The sequence below is a fragment of the Ovis canadensis genome, chromosome 8, assembly GCF_042477335.2.
Source record: "Ovis canadensis isolate MfBH-ARS-UI-01 breed Bighorn chromosome 8, ARS-UI_OviCan_v2, whole genome shotgun sequence".
NCBI classification, from domain to species: domain Eukaryota; kingdom Metazoa; phylum Chordata; class Mammalia; order Artiodactyla; family Bovidae; genus Ovis; species Ovis canadensis.
The window spans coordinates 47,530,363-47,550,801 of NC_091252.1; the positions used below are offsets into that span (position 1 = coordinate 47,530,363).

General features: G+C 46.0%; 1 protein-coding gene and 1 long non-coding RNA gene across 3 annotated transcripts in view; one reads left to right on the forward strand and one right to left on the reverse strand.

The window, feature by feature from the left end:
- Positions 1-333: 333 nt before the first annotated feature.
- LOC138445318 (uncharacterized) lies at positions 334-10,675 on the reverse strand. Its single transcript, XR_011258808.1, has 3 exons — positions 8,818-10,675; positions 8,198-8,264; positions 334-1,006 (listed from the first exon to the last, which is right to left on the reverse strand). It is a non-coding gene; the product is annotated as an uncharacterized lncRNA (long non-coding RNA).
- Positions 10,676-12,476: 1,801 nt separating this feature from the next.
- Positions 12,477-20,439, forward strand: part of SIM1 (SIM bHLH transcription factor 1) — a 73,334-nt gene continuing 65,371 nt past the window's right edge. Inside the window, exons 1-2 of one of the 2 annotated variants that reach the window (XM_069599228.1) lie at positions 12,477-12,833; positions 13,484-14,085. In XM_069599228.1, coding sequence (XP_069455329.1) covers positions 13,911-14,085 — 175 coding nt within the window. In that variant the 5' untranslated portion in view covers positions 12,477-12,833; positions 13,484-13,910. Of the gene's footprint in view, positions 12,834-12,922; positions 14,086-20,439 lie in introns of those variants that run through there. The other variant, XM_069599229.1, reaches the window with a different exon arrangement.

Here is a 20,439-nt window from a genome sequence, read left to right on the forward strand (position 1 = left end):
TATTTTAGGATTTGAAATAGATCCACTGGAATTCCATCACCTCCGCTAGCTTTGTTCATAGTGCTGCTTCCTAAGGCCCACTTGACTTCACATTCCAGGATGTCTGGCTCTAGGTGAGTGATCACACCATCGTGATTATCTGCGCATGAAGATCTCTTTTGTGCAGTTCTTCTGTGTATTCTTGTCACCTCTTCTTAATATCTTCTGCTTCTGTTAGGTCCATACCATTTCTGTCCTTTATCAAGCCCATCTTTGCATGAAATGTTCCCTTGGTATCTCTAATTTTCTTGAAGAGATCTCTAGTCTTTCCCATTCTATTATTTTCCTCTATTTCTTTGCACTGATCACTGAGGAAGGCTTTCTTATCTCTCCTTGCTAGTCTTTGGAACTCTGCATTCAAATAGGTATATCTTTCCTTTTCTCCTTTACTTTTCACTTCTCTTCTTTTCACAGCTATTTATAAGGCCTCCTCAGACAGCCATTTTGCTTTTTTGCATTTCTTTTTCTTGGGGATGGTTTTGATCCCTGTCTCCTATACAATGTCATGAACCTCTGTCCATAGTTCATCAGGCACTCTGTCTATCAGATCTAATCCCTTGAATCTATTTGTCATTTCCACTGTATAATCGTAAGGGATTTGATTTAGGTCATACCTAAATGGTCTAGTGGTTTTCCCTACTTTTTTCAATTTAAGTCTGAATTTGGCAATAAGGAGTTTCATGATCTGAGCCACAGTCAGCTCCCGGTCTTGTTTTTGCTGACTGTATAGAGCTTCTGCATCTTTGGCTGCAAAGAATATAATCAATCTGATTTCGGTGTTGACCATCTGGTGATGTCCACGTGTAGAGTCTTGTCTTGAGTTGTTGGAAGAGGGTGTTTGCTATGACCAGTGCATTTTTTTGGCAAAACTCTATTAGTCTTTGCCCTGTTTCATTCCGTATTCCAAGGCCAAATTTGCCTGTTACTCCAGGTGTTTCTTGACTTCCTGCTTTTGCATTCCAATCCCCTATAATGAAAAGGACATCTTTTGGAGGTGCTAGTTCTAAAAGGTCTTGTAGGTCTTCATAGAACTGTTCAAATGCATAAAAACTCTCAAAACTAACAGTAAAACACCATAGAATCCAAGTAGAAAATGCACAAAGGACATCAACAGACATTTCATCAGAAGGGAGACAGAGATGGCAAACAAGCACATAATAAAATGTTCAACATCATTAACCATTAGAGAGATGCAAATTAACAGCATAAATATATCAGACCTGTCAAATAAACAATAATGATAATACCAAATGCTGGCAAAGATATGGAGAAACCAGATCACTTATACATTGTTGATGGGAATATAAAATGGTATGCTCACTCTGGAAAATAGTTTGGCAGTTTCTTTTAAAACTTAAAAATGGACCTCCCATACAATCCAGAAGTTGTACTCATGGGCATCTATCCCAGAGAAATGAAAACATATGTTTACATTAAAATTTACATCCAAATGTTCACAGTGGTTTATACATAATATCCAAAAACTGGAAATCACCAGACTGCCCTTCAATGGGTGAATGGTTAAACAGACTATGGAAGCTTCATAGCATGGAATATTATTCAGCAGTAAAAAGAAATAAACTGTTGCTACATGTAACCACTTGGATTAATCTCAAGGGAGTTAATGCTGAGTAAAAGCACCCCAATCTCAAAGTTGCCATATTATAGTGTTCTATTTATATAACATTCTTGAAATAAAAATTAGAAATATAAAACAGATTGTTCATTGCTAGGATTTGAGAAGTAGAGTGGGGGAAAGGACAAGTGTGGCTGTAAAGGGCAGTGTGAAAGAGACTTGTAGTGATGTTACGCACACACACACACACACACAGACACACACACACGAGCGCATTCATAACTGGAGAAACCCAATTAAGCTCTGTTAACACTGAGGCAGGCGGGGTGAAAGTAAGGGATGCTTGGCATTCCCCCATACATTTCTTTGAAATCTACTATAAATCTATAACTAGTTCAAAATGAACAGTTAAGAAAAATTTCAAAAAGCAATCTAGGCCAGCTAGTGAGTGCCTCCTTTTTCAGCCTAGAGATGCTTCTGCTTTCTTGATTTCGTAGGGATGTTTGCCCCTTGGGTTATTCTCTGTATTTTCAATGCATATCATCTCCTTTTACTTGATCATGTTCTGAAAGTTCCAAGCACTTTTCAAAAGAAAATCTTGAAACACTTGGGTGAACATTATTCCCATGGGGTTCTGAGGAAGTTACTCAGCTTGCTTTTGGAAACTTGGAGAGCTATCATCTGTCCCCTTCCTCATAGGAATGCTGAGGATTACAAATTCACAGAAGTTCCAGTGAAGTCCTGAAATCATGGAGGGAATGAGAATCCTCTCCATGGAGTGCCCTGCTCATTCTCCTCACTGCTCAGGGGCTCCCACCAAAGTGTCTCCTTTGTCAAGCGTCAGCTCATTCTAGAATGATGTGAAGCGTCTTTATGAATTTACAGTATTGCCAACTGTTGGATAACTGGTGATTAATAACACTATTAAATATTTTGATCTACAATAGATTTATACCCTTCCTTGAATTTCAAATTAGTCAACCCAAGTGTGATTTTCTGAAAGTTACCTAAAATGCATAAACTTACTGTTCAGTGGATTTTTAAAAAAATAAATATATTCCACTATTTTAAGGCATTTTCTCCTGAATTTGACCAACAGATTTAAAAATTATCTCATGCATTTTTATGTCAACACTTTTTCCAAACACTCTTCCCTCAGTTCTTCCCACCTGCACATGTTTCTCTGCTTCTCTTCATCACAGTAACCTTTCTTTTTCACTCCCTTACTTCTCTGGAACATGACCTTAGTAAACAAATCTGCTGTGTCACTTCTAATACTCTCCTAGAGTAAATCATTATTTGCTGGTTGCTCTGACCAACACTGGCAACTGGAGTTAACCACTGAAACCCCTGCACGATGATTTCCAAAGGGTCATAATAAACATTCCTCGACATCTGTCACACAGCCTAGATTCAACAAGTGGGGCAGTGTTAGCCCAACAAGAGCTACTCCACAGAGCACCTTTGTGCAACTTAGGAAAAGGTATCTTCCCTGGGTAGGACATGGGACTGAGTCATAGCTGAATTTCAATCTTGACCTGCCCAGGTGGAGCACAAGCCCCCCAGCTAGACCCAGAAGCTCTCCACCAAGTTCAGGAACACAAGCTTGGCTCCTTTTGACCTTTGCACCAATTCCATCATTGACTTGCATTGTTTCTAAGAGCAATCACTTGACCCCTTTTTTGGTCAATCACTTGACGCTTTTTGTGACGCCTTGACACAATTTTTTCCACAAAATACTTAGACACAAAGTATTACAAACCCATCCTGTTACAAGTTTCTGTTTTTTTGTCTCCACAACAGTGGTGCCAATACTCACTGGGACATCAGCAGATCACTGAGCCCTAGGACAAGCTCAAACCATTTTGGTTTCCTTTCATGAGGAAGAGGGAACTCTGGCTGGCTAGTTTTGTCCTTGTGCAGTTTTCCTCTGTGGTCAGCCCAACAGTCATGATGTGCTGTCCGGGCCTTGAGACACACATTCTCTTCAGCTGAGCGAGAACATCTGACTCGCTGTCAATTTGCTGTGGAACACACCTCCCAGATTTTCTACACTATGTGATACTAGCTCTGAACATTTCCCATTCAGTGCTCATCTCTGTCAGCTAGTCAGAAGATTGGAACCAGAAACACTTGGCAAAGCAACGGCCACATTACGGTTACAGGTGGTGACATATTGCTGCTGCTGCTGCTGCTTATTCATGAAACTGGAGGTTAAGACTCCATTTCTGAGATGTAAAGTAGGGAAAACCCCACATAAAGCACCAGCGTTGGACAGAATATCACATAGACAATTTCCAACTGAAATGCCAGTTATTAGAAGTCATGTGGAGTCAGGAGTTGCCATGGAATCCATTTGTTTCTAAACCAGCTCCTCCTGATGGAATAGTTTTTCATTATCATGTCTTTCTTATAGGGAAGAGGGACAGAGAGAAAAAGAGAAAGAGACAGACAGACACACAGACAAATAGATGGGGCTGTTATTTGATATAAAACTATGTTATAATTCTTATACAGTCAAGTCCTAATATTAATCAGATATTTAAAACTTAAGGAGGGTTTTAATATCAGCTTTAACATACATTTATATTGCTGTCTGGTTTGGAGTAAAACAGTCACATTGCCATCACGTGACTTCTGATTATTCAAGGAGAATATACAGTGGCTTATCATATGACATTTATCTTCACAAACAAGTTATCAGATCTCTGAGAATAAAAATAAATATCAAAGCAGATCTAAGCCACAGTAGGCTGCACACTTGCAGCACCCTTGTTTTTTCCGCTGCTTTTTCCCATGTATCATTTTTATTTAGATTCTTAACTAGATCATTACAAGTTTTTCCTGCGAAATTACTGCCAGGGTCAGTCTGTCCCCTTGTTCCTTCAAGTTATTGGCTTAAATCATACAACACAATTGGCTGGCATGTGTTAATGCTTGAGTTGTTTTTGTGGTAAAGTCTCCTTGTGTTTGCAGGTAAAATACAAAAACAGTTGGTTCAAATATCAACCTGGGACAACTGAATTTCAAAACATACAGAATCCATAAATTAACCACTATTTTAACATATGTACAGTATAATTGAAGATAATTAGGAGATCAATTGGATGAAGACATATTCAAATTATAATTGTATATTTATCTTATGTGTTTTACACTAAAGAATATTAAATATTTTATATGAGGGGTGAGGGAAGCACAGTAAATGACTCCAGAGGCTTGAACCTGTATTTCTGACTGTTTCCACTTCCCAGAGGTCTGGGGAGCTCTCCTCCCTGAGAGGTTCAAGAAACCCTCACCTCCCTTAAAAGTCAGGTCCCAGCTTTTCCTCCAGCCCAGGAACCTTGTCCAGAGCCAAGAAGGCCCCACCCTCAAATGTTTCTGGAAAGACCATTCAAGAGGAGAGAAATTTGAAAAGCCTTTAGGCATATGAAAAGATATTCACCCTCCATAATAAAAGAAAGACAAAAGTAGACTGATTTTTTTTTTCACCTACCAGATTGGCTAAAAAAAAAAAGCTATAATGTTCTTCATTGCAAAGCTGTGGGGAAACAGCTACCCTTGTGCACTGACGGTGGAGGCGTCAATGGGCACAACTTCTGTGGAAGGCAATGTGGTAGTGTCTATTAGGAGCACAAACACACGTCCCCTTGGCCTCGCAATTCCACTGTGGCGAGTCTGTCCTGTGGTTACACTGGCACACAGGTAACTGACTGCTTGTGATAGTGATGATGAGGAACAACCTAAATGCCCTTGGTGGATGCCAGGTTAAATAAATTATACCGGTATATTCATAAGATAGAATGCTATAGCGATTTTAGAAAAGACAAGATGAAGTTGTCATGGAAAGTGAACAAATCAAGGTGCAGGACAGTGTAAGGTATCAGCCTTAATGTTTGCTTGAATATGTGTGAAGCAGCTTTATAAAGAGAGTAGGAAATCAGGTACTGTTGCATAGCAGTGGACACCAACTGGGAACCCAAGGCTGCTGGTTTGCATCTGCTTGGTTTGCACACCATTTTAAAATTGGATTTCACTTAATAATCTGATATCCAGGTAAGGGAAAAAAAAAAGTGAAGCAGGCCAGGTGGTAAGATAAGAAATGGTGCTGATAACCTAATCTGTTTGGATTTTTCCACCCAGTTTTAGGGCCATACCTCAGACATAACTAAAGCAGGGTGGAGGGCCTCTGCAGTGTGAGCCCTGAAGAGCCAATCCATTTAGTACCAGAAGCAGGGCTGTGACTCATGGATAAACATGATGGTCCCAAACCTCTCTCCAAGTTTCCTAAAGAAACTTAGGAACAGAACCTGTGACAAGACACACCTATCAGCCCCATCCTCCCAGCTGTGCCCAGGGCAGCATTTGTCACAACAGGCACAGGACTGACTGGCAGTTTTGCTGCTAAGTCACTTTAGTCATGTCCAACTCTGGGTGACCCCATAGATGGCAGCCCACCAGGCTCCCCTGTCCCTGGGATTCTCCAGGCGAGAACACTGGAGTGGGTTGCCATTTCCTTCTCCTTTCTCCCTGGCAGTTTTAGAAGCCCATAATATGTTTTAATTTTAAGCTCTTGTACAATCAGAAGAAAAAATATGTAAGAACAATGAATATAAGATCATGAATTCAGCCAAACTTGCATTAATATTTGCACTAACTCAATTGTAAAATATAACCTTTAGTATTTTTAACAGAGGAAGTGACCCATAAAAACCTAAGTGCCCAAGGACTTACAAAGTCATACTGTCCCAATGTGATGCTGAACATGACCCTGCACAGGACAGAGCATGCACCACTTAGGAGGAGGCCTAGACCTCACAGGTCCCATGGGCCCAGCCAGGGCTGCTTCTTCGAGGGACAGTCCCCCTGCAGCAAAACCGCACACATCTTGGGTCCTTTATGCTTAAGAACTCTCCAAAATCAGGGAATGATTTCAAGGCCAAAACGAGGACCAATAGGTTATCTGTCATTTTTCCAACGTGCCCTACCCTAGGTGGACTGGCTCAAACCCTGTGGACTTCTCCAGTGAGAATGCTGGAGCTCTGGCACCTTCTGGGAGTACTCTGAAAACTTCCTTGTTCTTTGGAGGCCAAATTCCTCACTGAAGCCTGGCCTGGCTGGGTTTCCCTGGCCTCCTCTCTGTCATCCTAAGGCCACTATCCTCTTTCTTAAGAAGGTAGGAATGACCCATCTTCACAGCCTCAAGCCTCATCCCTGGACCTCAACTAGACAATCATATTATTTTATGCCATATGCTCAGGCTCCTATAATAGGACTCTCACTTTAAATCTTTTCCCTCCAGACTGTCTTCTCCAAAGACAAGCTGAGAAAAGGCAGACTAAAGCAGTGGTTCTCAAACTGTGGTTCCCTGACTGGCAGCATGAGCATCATCTGGGAACATGTTAGAAAGGTGACTTTACTGGGTCTCATCACAGATCTGCTGAATCGTAAACTCTGGGAGCAAGGACCAGCCATCAGTGTTTTTCCAGGCCTCCCCAGGTAATCCCCATACAGGCTCAAGTTCCAAAACCACCAGCCAGGAGCAAGGATGCCCAGCTTTTCAAGGGCAGGTTCCCAAGGGCACAGAGGTGATGAGTCTGGCTAAAGTGGAACTCCAACATGCCCCAGACGCCAGAGGCACTTGGTCCCTGTCCCAAAACACAGAGGTACTTCGCTGGGATCCTGCGGTGATGCCCGAGGCGAAGGGGGTGGCGGGGGTGGGGGGAGGGGAAGGATGGGGGCGGAGGGAGGTAGCTTTTCCAAACTACAGTCTGCCTGCGCCCCCAGCCGGGTTAAGCCGCAGAGCAGAGTCGGGGGCGGAGCGGAGCAGGTTGCGACCGCAGTCACCGTACAATGCGAGGAAACGCCCGCGCCCCCCTCTCGGAGCTCGTCCTCACCCCTGCTTCTGCGGCTCTTGGAGTTTCCTAGTGCTTGGACCACCCCCGCCCCTCCCATACTTTATAAATGCGGACTCCAGTGTGCAACCGGGATTTCCGATTCCTAAATCAGAATGGAGCCCGAGGGTCCATAGTTGAAAGCTGCGCTGGGCACAAAACTCCACCCTCAGGGACCCCCGGCTCAGCCAGGTCTGGAAGCGCCATCATCTGTTTATGGATGAGAAACATCCGCCTCGGGAGAATGCCTTACCTACTCCGCCTAGAGTGCGGGGCTAGGGGATCCTTTTCAGGCGCTCACCGCACAGTCCCTGGAGCACATCGATCCCAGGAGCTAGACTCAAAAGTTGCGGCTCAGGAAGGGATTAACTCTCCAGAAACGTAACGCAAAGGCTCTCAACGTAGGAGAATGAAGCACAAGCCCTCTGGATCCTCACAATTCTGACGCCCCTCACCCTTTTCGAAGTCACGGACTCCTCTCGGCCCCCTTTCGGCCACCTGGCTTCCCCTCACACCCCGCACCCCACCCCTGCGCATCCTAGCCACCCACTTGCGCCCCCAGGCTTGGCGTGCGTTCCTGGAGCGCACCGAGAGCATGATTTAGCCTGAAAATTGGAAACTAATTTAGGAATCAAAGCGTATTCCAACCCGAAGTAGCGAACCAGCGTCATCTTCAGCTTTTGCACACCTTGATTTGTGTTCCTGGGCTCTGCTTTGCAGAATTATACACACACACTCCATCTTTAGCTCGATTTCTAGAAAAAAAAAAAAATTGTTAAAAGTTCCCGCGCTCTGAGCTGCAGGCACCCACCCGCTCCTGTCCTCAGAACGCGGAGCATCAGTTTCTCAGTTGGTGTTAATGCTCTAGTGGTTCAGCTCTTTAAAAGTGCGCAGTGTAACAGGCACTCTTGTTTTTCAGCGACCAATTCAAGGTTATATTAGACTACAGTTCAAAATCTGGGTGGAAAATATCCGGACTATTTAGAGAAACTATATTTAAAAAAATCTTTACTTGCATTTTCACGTTAACACATTTTCCTTCCTTCCTTCTCTCTTTCTCCCCCCCCCCCCCGCATCCCCACTTTCTTTTTTTTAGTGTGTAACCACTGAAGCTAATTTTCTGGACATGTTAAGTTAGTCCAGAAAATTAGTCCATGTTAAGTCCTTAAAGTCCATGTTAATTTTCTGGTCAATTCAAGCGGGCGCCTGAGAAGTAGTACCTCAGAAGAGAGCTGTTTTTTGTTCATGAAATAACTTATACTTTCCCAAACATCCTGATCAAACAAGGAATACTTACAATATACTTACAATAATTTGAGAAAGATTAAATACTGCCCTGTTTTTTGGAGGTTCCTCCTTGTCTTTGTTTTCTAGCAGACTCACCCCTCCGGGGGGTTAAATTTGTCAGGGGCCCTTGTCTCTGCGTCAACATCACAACGACTAAATGTGGTAATAAAATGAGGCCACACTCATTCACGTACATGGAAGAAGAAAAACGTTAGTGTTTCCCTAGACATTAATATTTCCCTAGATAAAGTCTCCTTTCCACTAATAGACAGTGAATATCGATATAACATATTGAGATATTTAAGTGACCATCTTCAAATTTTGATCTTGAATATAAAAATCCTTCATCCTGACCTTGGCCATTGAGTAAAATCTGTGCCTGAAGTGCTTTATGCGACTCTATCATATGTGATATGTGATATGATAGAGTGTAAAAGTGCATTGTGAGTCCCTAGCAGTCTTTTATTTTTTCTTAAGCGTTATGCGGGCGGCGTGGGAGACAGCAGTCTAGTTTTGAAGCAGCAGGGCTCAGGGAGGAGTTACCAGAGGCTTGAGGGAGTCTGTGCCCGAAGCAGGGGTCGAAGCCTCTGTGCTGAAACAGGCTCCTTGGTGTGCACCGGAATTCCGCTGGGCGTTCCCTCGTTCTTTTACAACCCAGCTCAGCTTCTCTAGATTGCTCTTTGAGCAGGCGAGAGGTCCTCGGAGATCCTCTTTTAGCGCGCGGAGCTCCGCAGGTTCTCGGCTCGGCCGCGGCGTGCACGCCTTTCTCTACTCCGAACTTGAGCCCTGGACCTCTGCGCATCTTGGCATCCAGGCCCGTTGAGGATAGGATCCATGCAACCCGGGGTTATCTCAAGTGCGCTATGTTACTGTCACTCTAGGCTGTTGGCTCTCCTGGGAAAAGGCGGGGGACGGGGTGGCGAGGGAAGGAGGGAGATGTTTGTTTATAAATCGGTTCTGGTTTCTTCCCGCTTCAAGACCGGGTTCTGGGGTCGAATAGACAGTGCCGGGGCGTCAGGCGGCTGCAGATTGAGGCACCCGCCCAAGGAGGCGGTGGCCTAGCCTCTTAGGGTTCTCATTTGGTGTTGATGGGTCCCGTGTGCCCCTCTTTTTCCTTTCTGGGACTTTCCCCCTTACATCGTCTAAAAGGTGGGTGGGATAAGCCTCTTAGCCTCAAGAAGCTGGTTTAAAATTACCCCTGCTAGAGGTGAGCAGCGATCCTGCGAGCACGTGGGAGGCACCCAAGGTCGCGGCTCCTGCCCGACAGGCGTGGTGCGCGCGGGGCCCCGGGCGGGGTCGCCGGGCGGGGGAGTGCCAGAGCCGCGTTCCCGCTCCAGCCGGGTTCAAAGATTAGAAAAACAGGTGTTACGTCGCCATGCTAATTCACTCTCTCGGTAAACGCGGCTCAGACAGTTGTGTGCGGAGGACTTAGCGAGGGGCCCGTCACCATATGGCCCTGCATTCACTTTGTTTATTAAAGGACACATTCTCAGTTCATCGACTACTGAGCTTCCCTGGGACACTGGAGTGGCCCTCCTCGCCCCCACCTCCGGTCCGTCCTCTTTGGTGTGAAGACTTCCATATTCATCTTGATCTGAAGGCAAAACATTCCATTTCTTTGGCGCCAATCACGACCTGTATGGGAAGTCGGCGCTGCCTGACCCCTCCGAGTCCCAGCGGTGGGCAAGGGTTTCGGACCGCTGTAGAGGTCCAACACTTCTGCACATTGATTGAAGCGGAAATAGGGTTTACCGTAACCGCCGACTTAAGTGAAATCCTTTCTAGAACAGTCGGAATAGAAAAATGCTTTTTATCCCTGAAGTGTCATTTCTTCATCTGGCCGCTCCATTTTACTCCTAAGATCTGTCCAGGTTGGGGGCTGGGGAAGTAGGGAGAAAGAAGGCTCTCAAGAAAGGTTCTTTCACCCTTTCCAAACACCCTCTTTTTTTTTTTTTTTTTTTTTTGCACGAGTCAGCTTGATCTTATCTGATCTTTCCAGAATCTTGTGTATAAGTGAGCCCCAGTACATCTCTCTCTGTATTCCTATTCGTAAGAGAGCATTACTTGGTAGTTGAAACGCCCAGAGCCAGGTTTCTAAGTGGCTACAGCCTCTGGGGAAATGACTCCTTCTAGATTAGAGTCCATTTGCTGGATTCCAGTTTGGGAACACCTATAACGTCTCTACATTTAGTTCTTTTACAAAAAAGTCCCCCCCCCCCACTCCTGTGCAGAACGTTCACCACTTCCTCCTACCAGGTGTTTCCCAGATGTGTAAATATCCCCAGGACTCTCCCACTGTCGTTCTTCAAACTTACTGCCATTGGACTGCAAGGAGGCGGTGGATGTATATATTTTTGAACAAACACTCTTAAATTTGTTCCAAATATCAGCAGGATGCCACACACACCCCTCTTCAGAGTATATGTTTTCTCCGAGGCAATTAGCGCCACAAACGAGGAGTGCAACATGACTAGTGTTCTCTTTTATCGTTGATGAAACAACTGCCTCCAAGCCGACCTCCGGGAGCCTTTAAGTGGCCACCAGCAGCACCAAAAGGAAGCAAGGAATCGCTTCTGTAGGGAGTGATTTGCAAGTAGCAATAATTATCTTCCAGGGCCAAGGAACTTTCCCCCATGCTGTTTTTTTTTTTTAATTTTTTTAATCCACAGATGACAGAGAAGGCGAGTCAAATTAGAGGTTCTCTTTAAAATAACTTGTCAGCAATAGTACTTACAAGCGTTTGTTTAAACGGTTCCTGTAAAGGATTGTAAATGCTGTAAATTCATTCATGCAGACTGTATCCTTCCGTTAAGAAATACTGGTGTTGGACTTTGTTTTCCTGAAACAAAACCCAACAACAACAAAAATCTTCGCTTCAGGATTAGGGTAACAGATCGCTGTGAGGTATCTGTATGTCAACGACTCTATTTTGGCCTGAAGTGTAACCTCTTTTCCTCTAGTGTCCCCTAACTGCTCCTCATAGGAAAACCCCGAGACTGAGCTTTCTACGGTGAACAAGTCAGCTCTCATATTCGATCCATCTCGCAAAAGGTGCTCCTGTTTGGGATTAATTTAAAGATGGGTATATTTATCCTCTCTGGCGATGAATTCGGTGTCGCCGTAATTTCAGAGACGCGAACAAGAAAATATAACCCACCGGCCCTAAGCACGCCGTGAGCCCCCCGACTTGCCGGCCGGAAGGGAGCAGCCGGCTGGTCGGCCTCTGGGCAAACGTTTCCCGCAGCCAGAGCGACTCCCGCCTCGCCTGTCGGGCGCCCCATCCCACGGGCCCGACCTTTGCGGCCGGGAGGCCGCTGCCAGTCGCTTTGGGGCGCCCTTGGCACTGTGGGACCGGCGCTCAGGGGTGAGTGCACAGCCCTTACACCCCCGGGAGAGAGGGGAGCGCGGGTTCTGCACATCGCCCTCAAGAGCCGGGAGGCCAAAAGCAGCAGCTGCTGGGTGGCAGCGCAGACTCCGTGCCCGGGGCTAGTTGGAGCTTTACGGCCGCGCGGCTAGCTAGGCGGCTTGCGGAGAGCCGGGGCGCGGGGCTGGGAGGGGGGCGGGGGGCGGGGAGGCTCGAGTCGTGCACGCATCACTCAGGCCTGTTGGCCAATGAGCGTCGCACCCCGAGACGCACCGAGCCAATCAAAAACGAGGAAGTTGTGAGTGGCATTAAGAGAGGGCGGGAGAGAGGGAGCCCGGGAGTGAAGTTGAAGCTAAACCCTGTAAAGCCATAAAGAAGTTACAGGGGGGCGTTTTCGGCTTCCAATTAGCAATAATACTTCCTTCATAACAACTACCGAGGAGGAGGATTCTAAAACCACCTCACCCGTCCCAAAAGCCGAATCCTCCCCCCATTCTCCCTCGCACCCATCCCCCAATTCATGACCAAGAGAAGAAGAGGGCCAGGACGCGCTCTGCTCCTCTCTGCTGGTGGGAAGCGGCGAGGCCCGCGGAGTGGCTTAGTTGGACCGTAGGCATGAGTACAATTAAGAGGTGGGCGCCTCCGCATGCTTTGCCGCCGGCAGGGACTGAAGGTAGGTGAAGTGGAATATGCCCTGCGCCTGCCCAGTGGCGCCCGCTGCTCCACGGCGGAGGAGGAGAGGCCGGGCGCCTCCCGCCCTCCGGTTCCTGCGAGGGGCTGTCGCGAATGTGCCACCTGTTAACCTGGCGCTGTCGTGCCCTGCGTGTTGCCGCCCCCGCTGGGCAAGGGAAGCGCTGGGTCTCCTCCTTGGCTGTCCCGAGAGACTCGATGTATAAGTGCCACTTTTTGAGGAATCCCTGAGACTTGAGACCTAAGTTAGAGTCAAGTTCCGGACCTACCAAAGTGGGGGGACCGAGAGGCGCCCGAGCGCTGCGGAGAAATTCTGATTTGCAGAAACTTGGGAACGTACGCCTGGCCTGGGGCTCCTAAGGGTCTTCCGAGACCTGTGTTTTGTGGTTTGGGCAATTTCCCAGGGGGCTGGAGAATGTGTCTGACGGGGGTGAGAGAAGGCGAATATTATTTACAGGGGACTCAGTCTCGCTGCTGATTTTTCCAAATCTTAACCAACCAACCAAAACACAGCCTGGCAAGGAAAAGCGGAGGCGCGCTGAGGCCCTTCCCGGCCATTTCCCCCAGAATTGGGGCAAGCGCGTGAGTGTGGAGCCGCAGATGTCTGACGCTCTGATGCTGTTGTCTTCACAGTGGCCTGAAAGAGTGGTCCGGCAATCGTGTTCTTCCCCGAGGGGCTCGGAGCCGCCTCCAAGGCCTCGGGACTGAGAGCACCCGTCGGGGATTATTATGTCGATCTCCCGAGGACTGGGGTTTGCAGCGCGGAACAGAAGAAAAGGCCGGCTTTTCGGGGTTCCCGCCGGCATTTGATGCCCAGCTACGCCTAGAATTGTCGAGATCGCTTGCCGTGGATCAGCAATTTTATTCGCATCCCATATTTTTAAAGAAAAAAATCTGTTCGCCGGTGTTCTTTCACTACCATCAAAACACTGAAGCAAAAATCTCGTCAAAGTATGCTTTATATTTTTTGCCAAATATGATCTCTAATTGAAAGTTTATTTTTGATTTTGGATGAATCTGTGGAACTTATGTTGTAAGAAGAAAGGGAGAACGAGACACGATGAAAGAGAAGTCCAAAAATGCTGCCCGGACTAGGAGGGAGAAGGAAAACAGTGAATTTTACGAACTGGCTAAATTATTGCCTTTGCCCTCAGCTATCACCTCGCAGCTGGACAAAGCATCCATAATCAGACTCACCACCAGCTATCTCAAAATGAGAGTAGTGTTCCCAGAAGGTAAGTAACTTTGATCAGATGGAATTTCAAAGGTAGAAGGGGTAAGGGATTTGCCAGTGAATGACTACACTACCGGCAGAGAAGTACATGCATATGTACCTACACACTGCAAAGGGAAGTTTAGCATGCTGGAATAACTAAGAACCTTGCTGGATTTAGAATTTCTATTGCCTTTCTGTGGCTCTTTCTACTTCCCCATTAATACTTTCTCTTCTATCCATCAGATGTGTTTGATTGGGAAGCAGCCCAACGGTGCTTTTGTCAACACTTAGATAACTGGGCTCTGACGGAAGTACTACTAACCCAAACATGACTTTCTTTTTAAATTCCTCTTGTTAGATTTATATCTCGTAGAGACCAGGAACATCTCTAAATTCTTCTATTTTTGCTATGTTTAGACAGACCCATGTACATGGAGATAATAATTTCTCAATATATCAGTAATTCAGCAGATGAGGAGCAGGCTAGTTCATGAACAAATACGTTCTGAATTTACCCAGTCTCTCGACTACTTATTGCAAATTTATTCTGAGTTGTTGAGATGGTCACAGATTCTGAGACTAACTCTGATTTGCAACTCTGGGCTTGATATTTTTTCTGAGATATAAGATTGAATTAAGATCATTTGCCTGCTTAGAAAATATCTTTTAGGTGGCAGGTTGGCAAATGAATCCCTGGGAAAATTGTCTTATAAGGCCTAGAAGTTAGAATAGCTGAACTGTTGACATGATTTAAAATATGTATTTAGATTATCAAGATTCACTGTGTGAGGACAAAGTAGCCTTCATAGAACACTGTCGTGTATGAAACCATTTATATTCAGTAGGTGAAGGACTTGTCTCTCTTCTGTTTCCCCATCTTTTCCTTTACTCACATTCAAATAACATATAAACAGATTTTTAAAATATTTTAGATATGTCTTTGCTGGGGAAGGATGATTTGGAAGTGTAAAGGAGAGAACACTAAACAAACAAATTCTAGAGAAGGAACCTTGTTTATTTATAAACCAGAACGTCTTATTTGACCCAGAGAGATTTATGTTATTGTTGATTTTGGATGTTTGGAATTTGTTGTTTCTTTTAGGGAAAAGAGGGAAGGAAAGAATCACTATTGGACTTTGAGTTTCACTTTGCTTCATTTTGACTACAAGTTATTATCTGAATCAAAATCTTGCAAAACATGCCCCCAAATTAGTCAGGAGCACTAAAGGACAACTTTTATAGTTCAGTTTTAGCCCAAAGCTGTAAGTATGGTAATTTTGTCTTAAAGCAGTTCCTTGAACAATCTCATCTGACCTTGGAAACTACAGGAGGAGAGGAATCAAAACCTAACATACCTGAAAAGTTTTTTAAAAAAAGAAAAGAGAAAAAAGAAGGAGGGGCAACTTATGTAATAAAAAAAAACACATTTCCCATTCAACCTGTGCTGAGAATTGACGGTGGGAAAATTTCTATTATGCTACATTGCCTTCTGTTTAAAAAAGAGATATCGTTGTCTTTATACTGTCAGCGCCTACTTTATAAAAATAAAGCTATTGCGAACTCCGCTGGCCGCTCTGTTCCTAACAGGATTATTAGCAGTGATTTGTCAGCCCCTGCGGTCTCAGTGGGCTCCCTTTCTGCGTGATTTCTAGCGGGTCTCGTCAATTATCGGTGCCGATGTCGCTCGCTGTTTGATCAGAAGCAGCATATGGTGCTGCTTGTGAGGCTGCGAGTAATCGCGGAGGAAAAGAATAGCGGGTCGGCTTCCCGGGAGGGCACAGAGAGGGACAGTGCGCCCGGGGAGTCGCTGGGCCAGGGGCTCCTCTGTGTCGTGCAGACCCCGGGCAGGCGCGGCCGGAGGGAATCGGGCTGGGTTTTGTTGTTTTGGTTTTGTTTTTAAGAGAGCAAGCTTTCTTGTTTAATTTAATGCTAACTCCACAAATTATAAATTGCGTGATAAATAGGAACAAAAAGTAAACCCTCTTAGCCAACTTCTCATTAATTTTAAAAAAGAGCGCGGGTGAAGACTCCCGCTGGAGTCCCCTTGTTTGGCCAGGCCTGTCCCCTGTGGCTACTTTAAAGGTGATGTACTTTCTGCAGCCCCACTCACCTTCCTTCAGAGTTTTGGCCAGGGGCCGCTCCTTCCTCTCCCTTCTTTGGATGCGTGCGAGTTTATGGGGAGGAGGGGATGGAAGATGTGTGAACTCTGGGCACATCATTTATTTCCCCAGCTACTGTTGAGCTCATAACTCACCCAAAGCCTCCACCGGGTGAGTTAGGGTCATCCGGACAGCTGGTTCCTAGGGATGAGGTTTTAATTTTGAGTCTACATTAGCTTCAAAAGTCCAAAACCCAGATTCAGCCCTTTAAAATGTTAAAGGACAACAGCAACAAACAATAAAACTAACAGTTTTCAGAAGGAGCAAAATAATCACAAGGCCGCAGAACCAAGCACAACCTGCAGAGGGTGCCAAATTTGGGTTCAGCTGTTGCCTGAAGGCAGAAAGGTGGGCAATATTAGGTCCATGGCAGTGGGGGAAACTGAGCACTTTTTATGGAGGTAATATAGTTTAGTGTGGAGAGATGGAAATAATTTGTTTGAAAATGAAGTACATTTTTACATCTGTCTTGACACCATCCTAGCACATAGTAGGTCTTCAACAAATTTTTAAAGGTGAGATGAAGGTAACTTTTTCATCACAATAAGCCTGCTATCACATGTAACATATGGATTTTGCAAAATATATAATCTAAAATAATTCTAAATCTGGTGGCATCAGTTATTAGGCATAAAAATGACTATAAAACTTTACTGGTTTTGCTCATATTACATTTTATTTATAATACCCTGTAATGCCAAAAGACTTAAACAGAAATCCTTCCATACTTACACGTGAAAAAAATGAAAGATCCTTAAAATATAGCTAACCTCCCACCATTTGTTGAATACAATTCTTAACCACCCTGCGCCCAGGAGTCTAGTAAATTCCTGGTCTGAGAGCAAATTTCAGCTTTTATTTGTCTCAATAGATAAAATTGAGCTGTTGAGGGAAAAAAATCGAGGGAGAAGGAACAGAAGAACGGGATATGGGCCCCTGGAATAATTAAGAATACAGTATTAAATTGGAAATTTCACAGTAAAAATAAAAACAAAAAGTCTGGGACAATTAGTGGGAAATCATTAGAACTGCATATCCCAAGTGGTAATATATTCTATTCTAAAACAGCCTTGCAAAGGAAAAGTTGGCATATCTGGATATATATGTCTTTGGTGTTCTCAAAGCCAAAGAGGCAAGTTAAAAAAAAAGATATGTTATGACTTGATTTGTATACAAAAAAGAACAAGTTCAACTAAAATATGTATTTGTTATCCAGTTATAATACAGTTTTTACTGGGGGCATAGTGGCTTGCATAGTGTGGCCTTTGAAAAGATCAAATGTTTTCAAATCTATGGCCATTCAATATCTTGGTAACATTACTGCCATTTCTTTGTCAACATGTCTTGGCAAAATAAAAATAATGACAGAATTGAAATCAGTAACTGTGTAGGAGTCTCTACAAAGGCTGGAAAGAAAAGGATGATTAAACAAACCTCCACAGACACTTGCTGTAATATTCACCTCAAGACTGAAATCCTTAATCACCTTATATTTTTTTTGAGGTTGAGAACTGAAAGAGGAAAAGAGGCCCCATTTCCCACGTGGATGGGTGATTTAAGGCTGTTTTTCTTGCTGCTTGGGGAAATGATTGAGCATTAGGTTTCCATGTTTATTTTCTTACAGAAGTTTTTCTCATTTAAACGCCTTTAAGCACAGTTTATGCTCCACGCTGAGTTTCTCTGTTTAATTCCAGTTTTGATGTTGACTTAAAATGTAGAGTACAAAACTAAACTCTGGGCAGAGCATTTGCAAGGCAGATTTATGTGCTAGAAATTGTAGACCAGATCAATGGCAGAAGTACTTTTTTTTTTTTTTTGGAAAAGGGAGTAATCATTAATAAAAACAGTAACAATAGCAACAACAGCAAAACTATAAAAACAGGGTATGATAAGCTATGGCAGAATACTTTTAAGCAGGGTACACTCCTCTGAAACTAAAATCAAGTTAAATTTCCAGGGGAGAAACCTGATTTCTAGGGGGAGTTATTTTTCAATCTGGGGGATTCTTGGCAGATTCCAGGTTTTTCAGATACAAATGTGGACACAGAATTCAAATCTATGAATTCTTGCCTCATTTCTTTGTCGGATCAGGTATTTCTCAAGAGAATAAGGTTTCGTCCCAGCTAAAACCTTATGATAATAGCTGTGCCCTCATTTTCAGTCTGCGGTCCAAGGAATTTTAAATTTTGCATGGGGACGGGGAATCCTTAATTATTTTGCAATGGGCCTCCTAATCAGAAAACACTAAAACATTGTCTGAGCATTGAGGACCAAAGCTTCTTCCTCAGGTAGCGCCATTGCGCAGACGGCTCCGGAGCGATATCACTCGACCTCCGTGGCTCAGACCAGGGACAGCGACCTTGTCGAAGCTCCCGCCGCCGGGGAGGCTTGTAGGCCAAGGCCCGCGGGCCAGATCCCCACCGTGCGGCCCATTCTCTCCCCGCGGCGGCGGCCAGTGGCCCGCTAGCCTTGGCCCCGGTGGCCGAGAGTGCGCCAGCTCGCGGCCTCCGCGCGGTGTCTCCTTACGCTTCGCGCGGGCCCTTGTTTCTGCCTTCCTGGGGCGTGAGGACGTCTCCGCCCGCCGAGCCTGGTGCTGCGCGGGCCACTGCCCCCAGGCCCGGCCCTCCTCTAAAACTCCTCTAAAGCCAAGATGCCGCCCGAGGGGCAAAGCTGTGCGTCCCGACAGCCAAGTGGAACCGAAGCGGGACAGGCCCGCGCCGCGGGACAGACCCACCGGCCTCCCCCGCGCCGGTCTTCGGACGCCCAGCCCGGCCAGCCTCGAAGGTCCGGTCTCGGGGAGACACTGCCTGAGGCTCTCAGCCGTCGCACACTATTGTCAGCCCTTCGTGCGTGTGCGTCCCACGGGTTAGTCGGGACCTGGCCGGGCCCGGCCTGTCCTGGTTCCTGCAGCTCGTGTTCTCTCGGGCTCGGCCCCGCCCGGGAAGCCCTACCTCAGGGGCCGAAGCTCCAACGAGCGCCCAGAGAGTGTCAGCGCTGCGGCCGTCGGTCTCCACCCCAGGTTCACACTGACAGAAGTGGATTCCCTGGGCGCGGCTGGGGGTCTCCGAGGCAGGCAGGGGAGTACTGGGCACACGCGCACTCTGGGGCCCGGGACCCTGCACGGGGCAAACCCCAGCCCCGCGCGGCCACCAGTGTCGTCGGAAGGTGGGCCACACCCGCCAGATGGCCCAGAGGCCGCACCAGGCGTCCCAGGTGGGGGTACTGAGTGCGTTTCGGTGCGCGAAGCGGCCTCCGGCCCAGTGACCGCTCCAGACCGCTCGGTCTGGGCGAAATGCTCCTGATCTCCGTCCCTCTCTGCCCCAAAGAGCCCAGCCGCTGAGGCTCCTGGAGCCGGAACACGAATACCGCTTGTTCTGAGGCTGAAAGGGTTGCACAGTGAGAACGCGGAGGCCCTGTGGACAAACCAGGTGGCTGAGACAAGACCCCCGGGACCAGAAGTTAGACGCGGGGTCTCTGAGGGCTTTTCCCGTCTCAGTCACCAAGTTGTGGTCAGGTCACGGGACAGCTCCCTGTCATCCAAGAATTGAAGGTTTCCGGGAAGGGCAACAAGGAGAACACCTTTCTATTGAGATACTGTATTTATTAAAGGGGGCGGGGGGAGGGGGGCGCGAAACTGTAGAACAAGCTCTTCTCCTCCTCCTCTTCCTGACTGGGTGAAGGAGGAGATACCTGGTCTGCAATCTATATTTTGTCAAGGGTATGAAACTCATTCCGAAGGAAAAGCTCGATCAATTTATTTTTGCTGCTTGCAATAACACAGCTGGATGATGCTTTGGGCTCACGCTAGACTGGGGCTCATCATTCATTCGCCAAGAACGGGCCTAAATTGTGCCTGTGGGATTAGGTCAATTTTAGTGGATCTACTTCGCCTCATTTGGTTACTAATTGGTTTCTTGTTTTATAAATCGAAATCTCATTTTCAGGAAATTACAAAACCCGTGCAGTCAGTCCATTGAGGTAATCCTTGGGTCAGGGGGTATTTAAATGGAAATGGCTCAACGGCGCACTGAGGGTAAAGCAACAGTGAAACTTCGCCCGGGGTTTCACGTGAAATGTGAGCTAGTCCTTTAGATCCATAATAGATACATCCCTTCTAATACTACTTATGTAAATATGATAAACCAGACTTTAAGGGGAGAGGGGGCGGGGAGAAGAAAAATTTATCTGCTAAGGTTAATGTGGCATATCTTGGA